Genomic DNA, 18,296 nt, shown 5'->3' with positions numbered 1-18,296 from the left:
GAATGCGTCAGTCAAATAATCAACTATGATGTTATTGGATTTATATGTTTACGAAAAATAAATAATATATTAATATATATGTACCATTTTTAATAAATAATATTCGTGCTACAATTATCTGTGTTCAGTGCTTTAATATATGTTATTAAGTGTGTTAAGAGGATACAAATGAAGTAAGTTGTTATTATTTTACTGATGTGTGGATTTTTTTTTTTGTGTTTTTTTCTTTTGTATTATTTTATTTATGTGTCTGTAAAAACATATGGAAATTTTTTCGACATTACCTTTTATTATTTGCATTACTTGTATATTTGATTCTTCAAATATTGATGAAGAATTTGCGATCCACCCTCTTTTCTCAACTAATTTTTATTTATTATGAATTGGTCGAATTTATTTGTCCAAGCGTACGAGCTTATTAAAGGTTGATAAGATATTTATTAATCAACTGCAGTCATTTATGGTACTTGAACGTAATTATATTTTAATAGAAGTATGTAATAATAACAATATATATTTTTATATAAATATATTTAAAAATCTATTCATAAGGAAATATATTGAATAAAAGAAACAATATATTATGTTATTGACACTGTTAATAATAGTTTATTTTTTATTCATACTAATTCGTAAAATAGTTTTGTTACGAATTTTTAATTAAAATAACTCAGATTAAAAAATATTAAAAATAAATGTAAAAAATTATTGACTGTTTCATTAACAGTTTATCAAAACTTATAATATTTAAAATAAATTTATAAAGTATTTAATTATCTTAATTATTCATTGAGTTGTTTTCTTCAGTAATTATATAAAGTTCATTAACTCTTCTCACTTATTAACCAACTTGAAAAAGAAACAATGATGTCATGGCTTTTAACTGTGTGTACCATTTTTGTTGATTTCTTTTTGAACCAAAAGCATGTGCAAGTCATGTCCCATTTAAATTTAATCGAGATCTGACGAGTACATCTTGATTTGATTTCCCGTTTTATTAGTTGTCAATGTAAATTTAAATCAGTTTTTTTTCATTGGTGGTAAAATAACTTTTTTATTTAATATCACAACCATTTAGGAAGTTCCAAGAAGTAAGCGCCGAAGACGGACAGCAGACAGACAGAGCTGCGACAAAGCCAGCCCTGCGGTCACCAACCCGCCTGCCCAGCGTGGTGACTATGGGCAACACACATGAGTTCACGCATTTTTGGCGCGAGCTTGTAGAGGCCTATGTCCAGCAGTGGACTGCAATAGGCTGGAATGATGATTAGGAAGTTTATAATTTAACTTAGGTTTAAATTAACAGTTTATAAGTACAATACTAGCTGACTTAACAAACATACTTCCATATATTGTTTATTGTGAAAATATAGATATCTTTTCAACTTTCTTTTTTACAAACTATATGTGTGGTTAAGGCAGTAAAGAATATATCCACCCCGTCGTTCCCGTGGGTGTCGTAAGAGGCGACTAAGATGTAACATTACTTGCCAATTGCAGACACAGTATTGCTTTTACAATTTTTTATACCTCTATGATGGCAAACAAGCTTATGGCACACTTGATGCTAATGGATACCATAGCGTATGGATGCTTGCAATACATTGCAAGTCTGTTGTCGACTAGCTAACCAGCCATTATACTATCTTTTGCTTATGAATATAATATAGCCTGTGTAGAAATTTTTCAACTAACCCATTTACTAATTTTTTTAATATACTAAGGTAAATATGAAATAATTTTTATTCATTAAATGGACGACCTACGTAAGATTGCCGGTGTAGGCTGGATGCGGACTTCGCTAAACTGTGATGTCTGATGCGAACTTGGGGAGGCCTATGTCCAGCAGTGGACTGTAATAGGCTGAACGGTTTGACTGACTGACTGAAACAGATGGATTAAGGTCGTTTCTAGTTTTGCTCGTCTTCTATAAGATATGTAAATATAAGCATAAATACATATTGTATGGTACATATTGCACGAACGCTGCTATGAATCATTAAATCTGTTTTCCGTGTTTTATCTCAGGCAAAAAATAATGATATGAGTGAGTATTTTTTTATTTAATTAATATTTATTGATATTGTTAAACCGGGGTTTTTGTTGTTGTTGTTTTGTTTTGCACGGGCTATTTTCCGCAACTCGACGTCTTGGTGCGCCTATTTTGCGTGATTGGCTAGGGGCACTATTCGTGCCAGCCAAGCTCCTTGAGGCAGCCTAGCATACCCTTCGCGTTGCCGACGACTTCCTGGAGCGACCTCGGTGCCCCGAGGTGCAGTGCCCTGTAGTTCGCCACACTACCGCATTCCAGTAGAATATGTGATGCCGTTTCTTCTGCCTCCATGCGCGCTCTGCATGGAGGCTGTCTGTAACACCTAAATTGTATAAGTGCTTGTTACCGGGGTTTTTGTTTACTTGATTATACTTACTGCAGGAAATACCAATGGTATTTTTAAAAGCGGAATGCTAGTTTCGCGTATCTGGTTAGAAATGACGCGTTGGCGCAGCGCTCTCGGCCTATATTCCCGCTTATGGCAAACACTTGTATAGATAGATCGTTTCAGCCTGTATCTCACTGCTGGGCATAGGCCTCTTTCCTCATGTAGGAGAAGGATCAGAGCTTAATCCACAACGCTGCTGCTGCGGGTGGCGGTATAGGTAGATGATACTGGAGTTTGCCTAACTCTGGGCGTTTGTGCTCGTGTATTGTAGACCCCCAACCAAGGAGTCAATTCTAATGAGGTTCGTTGAGTGAGGCGTTTCTAACCGACTTCGAAAACGGGGGAGGTTCTCAATTCGAATGTATTTTTTTATTCTGTTATTTACAAAAATTTAGAGTAGCTAAAAATTTTGAGCAGCCTGATTGGAGAAGTTCCTCGACGTTACAGAAGATCACAGCTAAATTATACTGCTTTCAAGAATACTGTGTGGTGTAGTAGCTGCTGGCCGAGTAGAATAGAACCTCCCCCTTTCTTCCCGTGGGGGTCTTAAAAGGCGACCGAGGAATAAACCTGGCTCAAAATCATCAGGGCCCTGGAGAAGGAAAACTTAACTTGAAACCCGGAATGGGGTCTCCGACAAGCATTCGTGGCATAGCTCTAAAATGTGAAAGACTCCTGCGGCCGAACTGGCTCCACACGTATCGACTCGTCGTTCCTGTGGGCCTAGCCAGTGAGGTCAAGGAGTTGGCGCAGAGCTTAAGCAACTCAGCGTTTTCCTGAAGAGTGACCTAGGCGACACAGTGTCTGTCTGACACTGTCTATATCGTCTGCAATAGACGGACTAAGGCCATTTTATTTAATTCAAGACGTGTTGTGTTACTTTGTGAGTAAGGTGCCCAGAGCTCTTGCTCCTAGTGTTGCAGGCCTACGGTAACCGCTTACCATCGGGTGGGCCGTACGCGTGTGCCGCCTTTTAATCACACGCACTAAGGGGCGGCTTTACCTATAGTGAAGGGGGTACCGTTACCCCATAAGGGGCGCCGAGAGCCACATGTAAAAGGGATAGACATCGTTGGTATTTGAAATTCCCGAAATTTCGACGACGATCGATGACAATCGACTAGCCCGTTGAGGCAGTTTGTGATGGTCTTGCTTTCTGCTCCGCGGGTTGCAGGTTAAATTCCCGCCTGAGCTTGGGTGTAATATTTATATTTATATATGCATATTTATGTACATATAAAAAAAACTATTTAGCTATAACAGTCGGCTGTTACCTATAGCACAAGCATTATATTGCTTACCATAGGAACAGACGACCGTGTGTGTATGCTATGAGTTATTTATTAATATATTTGTAATCGATAATGGACATTCATTTCTGAGTAACGCTGAGTTGCACGAAACAAAATTAAAATTTAAGTAGAGATTAAACTAATTTAATCACAAGAGTTTCATACAATTCTTGCGATTAAATTAGTTTAATCACAACTTAAATTTTAATTTCTTTTCGTGCAACTCGGCGTAAGTATCGTTATATAATAGTTTTTATACTTACTCAAATTTAAGCCGCACATTTACGGCTGACCATTTTTAATTCATTAACAGGATGATATAATTTGCACCCGGGCGCTTCATGGGCTACAAATACATATCGGGGATCGGGAGGAGCTTGTTAAGAACATACTTGTTGATGCTTGTCCCGGTTTTAATTTCAATGATGGCGCCCTTTCAGGCCCCACTTGACATGGCCGCCGCGAACTCAGTAAAATATATGCATTATGATAGGTGTGAAAGAGACAGAAAATCACTCAGTCACTTGCGTATAGAAATTTAATTTCGTATCTTTGAAATATTTTTATCGACTTAAAAAAAAGGCGTTACTCCATTCGAATGTATTTATATGTATACGTAACTAGAACTTTTTACTAGGTGCGACGATTATGAATATAAAAAAAAAAGATGTATAATTAAGTCTGAGTTCTCGACATTTCGTTACTTCGAATCTAGACCGGAAATGGAACTTCCGCAACAGAATGGACTTCGATTATTTTTCGTTAAATGGTTTTTTGAATAGGCAATACCGAATATGTGTGTGTGTGTGTGTGTGTGTGTGTGTGTGTGTGTGTGTGTGTGTGTGTTAAACATACGATTACGATGCAGCCTGTAACATCCCACTGCTGGGCACAGGCCTCTTTCTCTATGTAGGAGATGGAGCTTAATCCACCAAGCTGCTGCATGCGCTATGAGTAACTATCGTTAACAGGTGTATATGATAACAACCGGGGTCGGCAGCTTAACGTCCTCTCAGAGACACGGTGGGGAACCAAGGATATAGATTTGTCCAAATACAAATATCTATCCCGAGCGGGAATCGAACCCACAAACCGTCGGCGACTTAGACGCCTACACGCACCACTATACCAGAGCGGTCATTGAACTTATTTGTTTAAAAATATACAATCATATATAACTTCTAGATGTTAAAATGATAATATTGATTAAAACTATTAAGAAATACGTAAAGGAAGTTGCAACTGCAATGAAGCATTGCGTTACGCTATCACATAAGTATCGACTGATAATTTGTTTTATATTTCGTAATAAAATCATTTGTAATACGCAGTAATCTTATATATAAAATTCTAGTGTCACAATGTTACAATACTCCGAAACGACTGGATCAATTTTTATGAAATTTTGTGTGCATATCGGGTAGGTCTGAGAATCGGCCAACATCTATTTTTCTTAGCCCTGAGTTATAAGGGGAGAGGGGGGATTAAGGGGCTTTATAATATAAAATCAACATTTATAACACAAACATTAAAATGCTTAACTTAGAAACCTACTACACGTGTGTGTGCGTGTGTGTGTATAGTAAATTTTTTTATCACGAATATCGTTCGCTACCAGGTGTCTATAATAACAACCGCGGTCGACGACTACGTGATGACTATCTAGTCATCACGTAGTCATCACGTAGTAGAAACACTTGTAAACAATAGATACAACATACATACAAAATCTACACGGAGTGCGAATTGTAGGCCCAAAAGCCTGCGTTGAGGCACCTACTCACTCTGTCCAGTGGACATGACAGTCAAACGTTTATAGGCTGATTTAGATTAGTTCAATTTGATTACATATTTAACTGAGTTGGGGTACAGCAGGAAATATCCCGTCTGAAATCTGGAGCAGCCTGACTCGGGCAATAATAATAATAATAATAATCATCATCATCATTACAGCCTATACAGTCCACTGCTGGACATAGGCCTCCACAAGTTTACGCCAAAAATAACGTGAACTCATGTGTTTTGCCCATAATCACCACGCTGGGCAGGCGGGTTGGTGACCGCAGTATTGGCTTTGTCGCACCGAAGACGCTGCTGCCCGTCTTCGGCCTGTGTATTTCAAAGCCAGCAGTTGGATGGTTATCCCACCATCGGTCGGCTCTTAAGTTCCAAGATGGTTGTGGAACCTTGTTATCCCTTAGTCGCCTCTTACGACACCCACGGGAAGAGAGGGGGTGGCTAAATTCTTTAGTGCCATAGCCACACAGCCAATAATAATAATAAATACCCTTTATTGTACACTACAAAGAACATTGAAAAAAAAAGTGATGATGAAAAATAATTAAAAGAATATATCTTTGTTCCAGTAGCCTCCAGTCGTCGAGGATCAGCGAGGACGACCTCTTCAGCTCCCCCTCCTCAGATGAAAAGATGGACACAGCATCCGAATCACTACGGTCGACTCAAGACACCCCGAACTCGATTCTATCAGATTCAGAGGAAAGAGACACAGAAGTATTAAGATTACAGAATCCCAATGTCCTAAAATTACTTGAAACAGAGAAATTAGACAATAAAATATCAATTAAATCAGATTTAAATGATAGTCTGATAAATCGTATGTCGAATTTGAGGATCGATTCGCCAGTCAGACCTAGGAATCTAGGTATCAGTCCCCCTAGGCTTAGTTCAACCCTAACTCTTACCACCAGTCATCCCCTAATGACTTTAAGTCCGGATGAGAACTTCCCAGATGTAATACCAAAGAAAGTGCCCAAAATAGAAGATGAGAAGGACCTAAGTCTGTCCAGCATAGAGGATGAGAGAGGCACCACTAATGGTTACGAACTGTACACTCCTCTGAGGAACACTTCGAAGAATAACCTGTACTTTTCTGATAATTTCGTGACAGCTGACAGTCAAATTCTGAGCGAGTCTCTCAATGCGCCTCCAGATGTTGCAAGAATCGAACAGAACGAAAGGCGAAAGATCATACCAAGATACACAGAAAATCTGACAGAGTTCTCGACTCCTCCGAAGAATTTTGGTCACATGCCTGATGTTGATTCCAGCGCCGTGAAATATGGTGACGATAGGAGCAAGATCTCCAGTTACAGCACGCCCAGGAGTCTTGGTTTGAATGCGAAGAAAACTGAGGAGTTCCATTCGGTAAGTAAATTTTTATAGCAATTCTTCGTTTTATTATTTCGTGCTGTAGGGATTTTGTCCGCATACACAAATTTTGGATTTCATCCTCTCTTCAGAGAACTAAATTTCGGGATAAAAATATTTTTTGACTCGCCCGTTGCTGCAGTTTGTAATTGCTTTCTGTTACGCGGGTTTCGAGTTCAATTATCCCGCAAGTTGGACCACATTACAGATGCTTACGAAATTCGATAAAAATTGGTTCAGTAGTTTCGAAGTTTATCGCCCGCATACATCGTAACACGAAATTTATACGTAAATGTATAATAACACATAAAATGTATAAATAACATTTCAATACCTGCAAGAAACACTAAACAATTCCTCAAAAAACGATTCAGTTGGCAATTTGTGCATTTTGTAATTGTTGATTGTTTAACCTGCGAAAAAGTTACGAATAGAGTTTAACAGTAGCAGGTAGGATAGGTCATTAGGACCTGTTTCTACTCAATTAATCAACTACAACTTTTTGAATCATATTTGCGACTAGAAATCACTACATAGTATAAAACAAAGTCGCTTTCTCTGTCCCTATATCCCTATGTATGCTTAAATCTTTAAAGCTACGCAACGGATTTTGATTCGGTTTTTTTTTTTTTTAATAGATAGAGTGATTGAAAAGGAAGGTTTATATGTATAATACACGCATAATATAATAGAGGAACACTAATAGTTTTTGCAACCGTGCGAAGCCGGGGCGGGTCGCTAGTATCTCATAAATACACTTGAAATCGATGGTAAAAGAGGATAATACATCAAAAACTTTTATTTGTTGGATATCGTCATCCGTTAACTATCGTTTTCCATAACCGGTGAAATAGGCCTCAATTTGTATGATCTTTTGCAAGAAAGTAATTAACTATTGTCACATTTTCAAGATCATAGAAGGTATCGATTATTGCTATGTTGTTTACCGAGGACGTGTTGGCGCAGCGGTCTCAGCAGTGGCTAGTAATAGCGGCTGCGGGTTAGGTTAGACAACATTAATTGGCCATACGTTTGCCGCGGTAATTGACAAGCTTAGTACGCTCATAGTAGCAGGAGAAAAAACTGTTCAAGTGTTTTTCTCTTAATTACTGAAAATACCGTAATGACGTAATCATTAGGTACCCACCGTTCAATCATTTTTCCTTCCCAATTTGCTTCAAGTGGATTAAAATAGTTTTATCACTAACACCACAGCCTGCAACTAACTCGGACGTGGTTTGTAATAGACCCGCTTCCACAATAGCCTTCAATTCTTCATTATCAACTTCTCTCTGGCCGTCCACGAGACTTGTTCTGCAGATCGAAATTTCCAGAACGAAAACGTTGGAACAAAAAACACACTGTGTTTTCTTTTGTAACACCTCAGCCATACACATCATTAACCCTTCGAGCCGTTTCTGCAGCGCTGGTGCCACGGTGGAACTCGTACTCGTAAATAACACGATATTTCAAGTTTTCCATTTCGTAAACTGAGTGACGCAAAGATGTAAAACAAAAGTGGAGAAAACAAATGAATTACGGTTTTCGATACTCAAATGCATGAGGAAATAGCTGTATAAATTTGAATTTGGCATTCGTAAGCAAAGAGGAAATATTTGAGATCAAAGTGGCCAGTACGACAAAATGCCAATTTCATATGTAAGGACATAATATGTTTCGTATATCTAATACACATCATTTCAGCCTATTACAGTCCACTGCTGGACATAGGCCTCCACAAGTTCGTACCAATAAATGGCGCAAACTCACGTGTGTTGCCCATAGTCACCACGCTGACAGGCGGGTTGGTGACCGCAGGGCTGGCTTTGTCGCACCGAAGACGCTGCTGCCTGTCTACGGCCTGTGTATTTCAAAGCCAGCAGTTGGATGGCTATCCCGCCATCGGTCGGCTTTTCAAGTTCAAAGGTGGTAGCGGAACTGTGCCATCCCTTAGCCGCCTCTTACGACACCCACGGGAAGAGAGGGGGTGGCTATATTCTTTACTACCGTAGTCACACAGTAATCTAATACACATTGCAGGTCTATTGTGAAGGTCTATTGCTAAGGAAGTCTTACTTCAGTCGTGTGGTCTTAACCACGCTCGATTTTTCGTTAATGTCTTTATTTTTTTTTCGTTTGCGAGCGAACTCAATTATATTATTATAAAAATTAATATGTAATTCATTTGTAGAAGTCCTTGAGACTAGCGTATATAAAGTTATTTCCTGGATTAAACACACATCCTTGTCTAGAATAGACTAGGAATCTTGCAAAGCTGACACACACACACACACACACACACACACACACACACACACACACACACACACACACACACACACACACACACACACACACACACACACTAGCTTATTACACGAAAACGGTTAATAAATAAAATTAATTAAATTCGTTTTTAAGTCAGCAAAAAAAACTGTATTTTAAATTTAATTTATGAATAAACATTTGAATAATCTGTACTAACATCAAGTGTCATCCACTAGACTTTATAAATGTGCTTGGACCTGTGTAGATGTGGCTGAATTAAAGTATTTTATTATCGCTTAAGGCTAGTATAGAATAGTGAGAATTTAATAATTGTGTTTGCTCGCAAAGGATAAAAAAAAAACGACTTCAATTACATCGACGAGTAATAAAAGGTAGGTGGACATAAAAATAGTCAAGTAAATACGCGTTATCAAAGATTATTCAAAAAGTAATCCTCGGATCTTGATCAAACACAAGACACAAAAAATACAATCGATTAGAAAATGTCCTCCTTTCCTAAAGTTAATTTTATATAATTTCATCATTTATCATCATCATCATAATCGACATTTCAGCCTATCGCAGTCCACTGCTGGACATAGGCCTCCACAAGTTCGCACCAAAAATGCGTGATCTCATGTGTGTTGCCCATAGTCACCACGCTAGGCAGGCGGGTTGGTGACCGCAGAGCTGGCTTTGTCGCACCGAAGACGTTGCTGCCCGTCTTCGGCCTGTGTATTTCAAAGCCAGCGTTTAGATCGTTATCGTCATCGCTCGGCTTCTTAAGTTCCAAGGTGGTAATGAACCTTGTTATCCCTTAGTCGCCTCTTACGAAACCCACGGGAAGAGAGGGGATTATATAATTTAGAATACTTTCATTCTTATGGTCTAGGATCCTAACAAGGCATTTTCTACTGGTTTCCATGTATCCAGTATTAATATATTCTTTACAATTAAATTATTACTACACTACAATTAAATTATACTAGCGACCTCTATCCGTCCATATTTTTTTACACAATAAGTAATCACCAACATATCATATACTAAAACCTTCTCCAAAACCCGCTGCATCTTATGGTATAAGTATTATTGCGATCGGTTCAGTAGTTTCCGCAGTATAACCGAACGAAAAAATACGGCATTAATTAGTATCGATTACTTTCAAAATATTATATTTATTCTTATTAGTTGCAATGTTCGCTTCAGCCTGTAATATCCCACTGCTGGGCATAGGCCTCTTACCCCGTGTAGGAGAAGGATCAAAACTTAATCCACCACGCTGCTCCAATGCGAATTGACGGATGTATACCCTACAATGAGTAACGATCGCTATCAGGTGTACACGATAACAATGCAAAAATAACTTTATTTTTTTGCCCAGCTATAGCTGTTATGTATTTTTTAATATACTGTATAATATAATTTTTATCCATTAAACAGATTGGTAAAGGATGTCTTATATTATCATGCATAAAAATTAAAATTAAAATCAAATATTACCGCATTCAGTTACCTTTAAACGTAGTTTTCAGTCATCATTTTACTTATGTTGGAATTAATCTTAAAAAAAATATATATACATAAAAGTACAATAAATCAATAAAAAAATAATGTCTCACACACTACCATGTATTTGACATACACACACACGCATATATACTATTTTGTTTATTGTTAAAGTCTGTGATTAAGTTATGGTCGTATTTCGACCACTGGACGACCACTAATTTAATTTTTTGTAAACAAAAATCTGTAGATAGATGTAGAATTTGTGATCAACTTAACTAACACACTGGGTTCGCTGTAATGTTAGTTTTAAGTTTTTTTTTTAATGTATATTTAAATAAATCAATTTGTGGAAACGGCCCCGTGCTGAACGCCCACTGTGTAAACTAAAACAAGACGTCAGCCGAGTTTTGAAAGTAAACCTCGTGAATGCGTAACGAGAGCGTTACGAAAAGTGTGATCGGGCGAGGCGAACGGAGTAAGGGAGAGAGGTATGAGCACACATTTTTTGTCTCTTTCTCTCATAGCTAGTTACGGTTTGTATTTTACTTACTTCAGTCGTGTGGTCTAAAGCACACTATCTTTTTTATTTAATTTTTTTAATGAACTCACTAAACAATTTTTAAATGAACGTCACGCATAGTTGGCATCAGTTGAGCAAAAAAATCAAAAGTAATGGGCAACAGAATCAAAATTCCGCAGCGGAGCTGCGTGGTGGATTAAGCTCCAATATTTTTTAAATAAAGAGAAAGAGGCCGTTGTTATACTACAAAACGGTCCGTTATACTTACCAATCGTACAATTTCGATTATGTCCCATACTTGGACGGGACGGAAAGCAAAACGAACCGTTTTCCGAATAGCAACCGGGCTTAAAACGTTGGTATCAGCTACGGCATTGTTTACAGGTAGCGGAGTGGTGCGAGTCTCCAGCTCACGTCCGGACGATGCCTAACTTCGATCTTCCCATCGAAATGTCTACTCAAATTGCTGTTCATAATGTGAGTGTGTTTTAATTTAAAAGTATATTAAAAACTTATCTTTTGGATACCGTTATATCTGTTATACACATTTTTTTTAATGAATAATGTTAATAAGTACACTAATAAACTCGGGGTCGGAATCGACCCCACAACCTCTGAAAAAAATAATTTAATGGTAAACAACGCCAACGGGTCATAATTATAAATTAAATCTTCAGTAATCTTTGTGGTAGTCGTGGTGTGTGATTTAAATCAAAAGTTCTAATGTACATTTAAACATACAAACGATATACGATACGATTCTGTCTGTAACATCCCACTGCTGGGCATAAGCTTTTTTCTCTATGTAGAAGAACGATTGGAGCTTAATTCACTACGCTGCTCCACTGCGGGTTGGCAGATAAAACATACGAATAGTTCATTTCATTCCTTAAAGATTTTTTTCATAGGATCTAGAATCCCCAGACGTGATATCATCATCGACACAAGAAGATAGGTCAGCCTACCAGGCGTTGCTCGACCCCTACACGGGGTCGGTAGCTTTACGACACACCACGCCAAAGACCAACCCGCCGAGGAGGAAAGTGCAATTGGTATGTCTTATTATTCTTTTAAACGAATTTTTCTTGTTGAAAAAGGGCTGAGGGTTAAAACGACCCCAAATTATTTCAATTATGTATTTGAAACGCATTGAAATTAAAGGTGGGGTCAAAATGACCCCAAACTCTTACATTTGTAAAGGAGAAATTGGCTTTGAAATTAAGAATAGGGTTAAAATAATTAGGACAAAAATATCATTACTTAAGTAGATCGCTAAGTAATGATATAGCCAAAATATATTTTTATACCACTATGGCGACAAACAAGCGGTCCGCCTGATGGCGGGAGATTACCGTAGTCTATGGACGCCTGCAACAACAGTAGGACCCCACCACCGACCCTCCCCAGGAGCTCTGGTCACCTTACTCACCGCAGGAACACAACACTGCTTGAAAGCAGTATTATAAAGCTGTGATTTTCTGTAAGGTCGAGATACCCCAGTCGGGCTACTCCAGATTTTGAGTAGGAGATATCCTGCTGGTTCCTACCTAAGTCATTTTGTAAAGTGACGATTAAAAAGTGCTTTTTAAACAAAATAAAAATTTTGACTTCAAAATGCTAACAATAATGAAGTGTGTCACAATTATTACATAAATTGATAATGTAATTGTTCCTATGAACTGTTACGTACATCAAGAATGTAACGGTGTTATTTGATTGTTTTGTTTCCGAGTTGGCGCGATTGTTTGTAAGCGCGTGGGACCGGTTTCGTAATTCTAGTTGAACAACAACTGTTCGAACTTAGGATTTTTCTAAGCTAATTATGTCAATAAGTAATTTAAAAAAATATAGATGTTTAGGGCCTGGGTTGTGGAGGAAGCAAATTTATTGAGGAGAAGAAGGATATATTCATTAACGGAAGTTCCTCGACCTTACATCACAGCTAAATAATACTGCTTTCAAGCGGTGTTGTGTTCCTGTCGTGAGTCAGGTGATCAGAGCCCCTGGGGGATTAGGTGTAGGGCGGCAACGCGCTTGCGTTGCTTCTGGTATTACAGACGTCTATAAGCTGTGGTAATCCCTTACCATCAGACGAACTTTCTGATTGCTTGCCACCATAGTGGTATAAAAAATGTTATCATAAGCTAAGTTTATAACTTATAAAAAAAAATTCAGCCGCCAGAAGTAGAAGACGATAGATGCAGCCTGGACAGCGTCAGCGGTTGTTCCATGGACTCGGAAGACGAGCCTCCCCCCCTCCCCCCACAGCAGCATGATACCAGTGAAGAGGACAATACCAAGAGGTAATACTTGAAAATGACAATACTATAAAAATATGTATGTATTTCATTATTGAATATCAACACTTACTTCAACACAAGGTTAAAGTTCCTATAAAAGATATAAGATATAGTAATATCTGTACTAAATACGTACTGAATCTGTACTAAATGTAATTGCTAAACTCAAAAAAAAGTGGACGGGTTTTAAAAATTCTTTCATTGGTATAAAGCTAAGTTATCACTATAAAATATGCATTAATTCAATTAATTCGTGTAATGTACTTTCCCATGCGGGTGGAGTCGCGTCGGAAAGCTTATAATATAATATAATAAAATAATTAAACGACTGTGCTTTACACCACACGACCGAAGTAAAGCTTCTGTAGTTGTACAGTAATATACAAAGCGTAACACTCTTTTTAACCGACTTCAAAAAAGGATGAGGTTACTCAATTCGATGTTTAATATATGTTCGGGGATAACGTTTATGAATCGATTTTGATAATTCTTTTTTTGTTGGAAAGGAGATATCCCTAGTTTGGTACCATGATAAGGAAATCAGGATCCGATGATGGGATCCCAGAGAAATCGAGGGAAACTCTCGAAAATCCGCATAACTTTTTACTGGGTGTACCGATTTTAATGATTTTTAATTTGATCGAAAGCCGATGTTTATCATGTGGTCACATTTAAATTTCATCGAGATCTGATTACAACTTTTGGAGTAATCTTTGATAATGGATATTTACTTGACTATTTATTCGTCTACTTACGTTGTATTACTTGTCGATGTAATTGAAGTCGGTTTTTCTTCGTTTGCCTGCAAACTCAATTATTCTATCTTCACTAACTTAAATCTCCCTCTCGATTTCCTTTCGCCTCGCCCGATCACACTTTTCGTAACGCTCTCGTCACGCATTCCCCAGCTTACTCCCCAAGTCAAGCGTACGTAAAGAAGTTTTACTAATCGTGTGTATGTCTTGCAGTGTTCACCTACTTCCCACTACAAATTGACATACAACACTTTATTACACTCACTTAATACAACATGTAACAATACAAAAATATCGACGATAGTTAATTAAGCTACGATCGTTCTTCAATGTGGAGAAATAGGCTTATGCCCAGCAGTGGGATTGTAGAGTCTGAATCGTGTGCAACACAAAAATGTACCAAAGATTATCGCTACAGTCTCTTCCATATAACTTAAATTTTGTAGAATTGTTTAAACAAATTTATTCATAACAAACTGATCCCACAGACTTTGTCCTGTATTGGTAATTGATAACGTGTGAAATGTATATAGTCCTTTACATTTTCTTATATTTTACTATTTTCTGCGCAATTTTATCAACTTTTCATTAAGAAAAAGCATTCTACAAAACATTTAAATAAGCAATAAACGCCTCACACTCCACATTCAACGGCTTACAGTTGGATTATTCCCTGTGTCCGGAAACACACACAATACACAAATTCCCAGACCTCGACAAGAAACATCATATGGCCAATACAAATGGCTGTCGTGAGCGGGGATCGAACCCGCTACCGCCAGTGCAACGGCCAGTGCTGCGATCGCTCTGCCAACGCGTCGTCAATTTAGGAAGCTTAAGAAATACCCGAATTTGTCCAGTCCTTCTCGAGTTTAGCGCTTAGTAACATTTAGTGATTCCTTATTATTCATAAAGAAGATATAAATATATTTATTTTTTCCATATTAACAGATCGAAATCAACGAACACAGTGAGTGAATGCAGCGATCCGATACCTGAGTACTCCGCCGCTGAGGAGTTCCGGGACGAGAGGTCGTGGCTCACTGTACAGCACAGCGGCGGGCGATCGGTCTGCGATATGAAGGTAAGTTTCGTTTACAGGTAAAAGTCGTTTATGAGTCGCTTGGTGAGGTAAAAAATATTTATGTGGGTAAGTGTGGTCTTTGATGTTGAGGTAAAACCGGTTTGTAAGGGTGGGTGGAGATATTTTGATGATGAGGTAAAAGTGTTTATGAGTCTGAGTTAGTTTAGTGATGAGGTAATGATGATTTATGATAGTGAGTAGGGCTAGATTGATAAGGTAAAAGTGGTTTATTTATTTATAATAAGAACAACAATTGCAGGTCATCACGGTTAGCTATAACTAAAATAAATAAAAGTGGTTTAGGAGAGTGACTGGCGTTAGTTTGATGATTATGTAAAATTGATTTTCATGTAATGTTGGAGATTAATTTGATTATGAGGTAAATGAAGCCATGAAGATGAATGGTACTAGTTTGTTGGTTAGATGAAAATGGCTTACGATTGTGAGTGGGGCTAGTTTAATGAGGAGAGTAAAAAATTATACAAGCGTTCGCTTAAACCGAAAATAAAAATCATCATATCAAAAATTTCGCTCTAGTGGGTACATCGTTCCATAGCTTAATTGGCTAGAGCGCCGACACGGTCAGTCGGAGACGCGGGTTCGAACCCCGCTGGAGCGGTCAATTTTTGATATGATATTCAAAAATGTTTATACAAGCGTGATTATGTCTGATGTAGATATTGTTTATGACAAATTATTAACATGTTTCAAACAATTTGAAAATCTTATCATCAGGTTTAATTAAACATATTTTCCTCTTTCTAAATGTTGTCTGGAAGAGGTCGCTGCTAAGCGATAAGACCGCCTTTGTACATTACTATAGAGTGATGAGGTAAAATAGAGTGATGAGGTAAAAGTGAGTTACGAGTGTGTGTGGGGTAGTCTGTACTCGAAATGTATTTGAAGACAGCGCCCACGTCGGCAGGTGATCGAGCCGTTCAAGCGCGTGGTGTCGCACGGCGGCTACGAGCCCGGCGGCGCCGCGCTCATCGTGTTCAGCGCCTGCCACCTGCCGGACAACGCGCGCCCCGACTACCGCTACGTCATGGACAACCTGTTCCTGTGAGTGCCGCTGTGAACCGGTTCGATGCGGTTCGATGACGTGTACTGTGGGACGAGGTACAGCCGTGTCTGTTGCAGCTACGTGCTGTGGAGCCTGGAGCGGCTGGTGACGGACGAGTACGTGCTGGTGTACCTGCACGGCAGCGCGGGCCGCCGCCGCCTGCCCTCCTTCGCCTGGCTGCACGAGTGCTACAAGCTGCTGGACCGCCGGTAACATGCATATACACTCAAACGCACACACACATACACGCACACACACATACACGCATACATACACACACGCAAACGCGCGCGCGCGCGCACCCACTCTCTCACACACGCAGACGCGCACATAAACACACACACACACCCACACTCACACACACCCACACTCACACACACCCACCCACACCCTACACCCAACCACTCCCACACCCAACACACCCACCCACACCCAACACACCCACCCACACCCACCCACACCCAACACACCCACCCACACCCAACACACCCACCCACACCCACACACACCCACCCAGACAGACACACACACACACGCATACGCACAAGCACACGCACACACCGACACACACACACACACACACGCACACGCTTAAGTTATCGAACACATGCATACCCTCTCACGCCATCTACCGGATACCCGTGCAACTAAGATGCCAAACCGCCATCTATTAGGATTTTATACAACTAACCGATAAATACACACTAAAGTCGTATAAAAAAACATTTAATTTGCAATAAAAAATATTGAGATCTTTAATTGATATAAAAACTACCATATCTCCCAAGCTGGACCAAATTGCAGATGCTTACAAAATTTGATAAAAGTTGCTTTAGTAGTTTCGGAGTTTATCGCTCACATACATCGTGACACGGAATTTATATAAATGTAATTTATGTTTCCAGATTAAGAAAGAGTCTGAAACACTTGTACTTGGTTCATCCGACGTTCTGGCTGAAGTCTTTTGTGATCGTCACGAAGCCGTTCGTAAGGTGAGACACACATACACACTCACACAAATCACACATAACACACACGCGCGTATTTTAGTCACGAGACAGTCTTGTAACTGAACATAAACTATCGCTTCTGTTTGACTGTTTTGATAATAGCGATGATATAATTAATAATTACGTTAACTCTTATACACTCACTCACTTCAGCCTATCGCAGTCCACTGCTGGACATCGGCCTCCCTAAGTTCGCGCCAAAAATAGCGTGAACTCAATGTGTGTTGCCCATAGTCACCACGCTAGGCAGGCGGGTTGGTGACCGCAGTACTGGCTTTGTCGCACCGAAGACGCTGCTGCCCGTCTTCGGCCTGTGTATTTCAAAGCCAGCAGTCGGATGGTTATCCCGCCATTGGTCGGCTTGTTAAGTTCCAAGATGGTAGTGGAAGTGTGTTATTGTGTGTGTGCCTCTTACGACACACACGGGAAGAGAGGGGGACTCTTACTATAGCTAATTAAATATACTAATTCAAATTTATTTTCTTTACAGTTCAAAATTCTTCCGGAAGCTGACTTATATTAAAAGTCTCAAGGAGCTACTAGAAAAGGTGCCCGTCGAACCAAACGCTATACCGGAAATAGTGAAACAGTACGACGCGAGTAGGCAATAGATTGTGAAAACGTTCAAAGCGACAACTGTGTACTAAAATATTTATATTTATAATTTTATTTACACGAACTTTAAAACACTGAAGAAAGTGAGTTAACTCCATTTCGTTACTGGAGTTTAATCTTTATTAAATGCATCAAACTTTAAGTAATTGAAATAGTAAAACTCTAGAATCAAAATGTCGTCCAACCGACCGCCCCCCCCCCCCCCCTAATATCATAATAATAATAATAACCTGTATGTAAAATACATAAATACAAATATTTAGTA

At 38.9% G+C, this 18,296-nt stretch overlaps 1 protein-coding gene across 1 annotated transcript; it reads left to right on the top strand.

Moving 5' to 3' along the window:
* Positions 1-37: 37 nt before the first annotated feature.
* LOC123667802 lies at positions 38-18,027 on the top strand. Its single transcript, XM_045601641.1, has 10 exons — positions 38-173; positions 6,100-6,901; positions 11,589-11,681; positions 12,113-12,256; positions 13,380-13,507; positions 15,211-15,343; positions 16,269-16,405; positions 16,484-16,615; positions 17,312-17,398; positions 17,907-18,027. The coding sequence occupies exons 1-10, from the start codon at positions 169-171 to the stop codon at positions 18,025-18,027; spliced, it is 1,782 nt and encodes a 593-aa protein (XP_045457597.1). The 5' UTR covers positions 38-168.
* The last annotated feature ends 269 nt before the right edge of the window (positions 18,028-18,296 follow it).

This window comes from Melitaea cinxia, chromosome 29, assembly GCF_905220565.1.
Source record: "Melitaea cinxia chromosome 29, ilMelCinx1.1, whole genome shotgun sequence".
Taxonomy (NCBI): domain Eukaryota; kingdom Metazoa; phylum Arthropoda; class Insecta; order Lepidoptera; family Nymphalidae; genus Melitaea; species Melitaea cinxia.
The sequence above is the reverse complement of the archived record's forward strand: the minus strand, read 5'-3'. Positions and strand labels throughout refer to the sequence as shown.

What these genes read in the sequence shown, in the direction of transcription:
- LOC123667802 (XM_045601641.1), top strand. An exon ending in AAACTGAGGAGTTCCATTCG is followed by an intron (nt 6,902 to 11,588) that starts GTAAGTAAATTT and finishes CATTGTTTACAG; the next exon opens with GTAGCGGAGTGGTGCGAGTC. An exon ending in GAAGAGGACAATACCAAGAG is followed by an intron (nt 13,508 to 15,210) that starts GTAATACTTGAA and finishes CCATATTAACAG; the next exon opens with ATCGAAATCAACGAACACAG.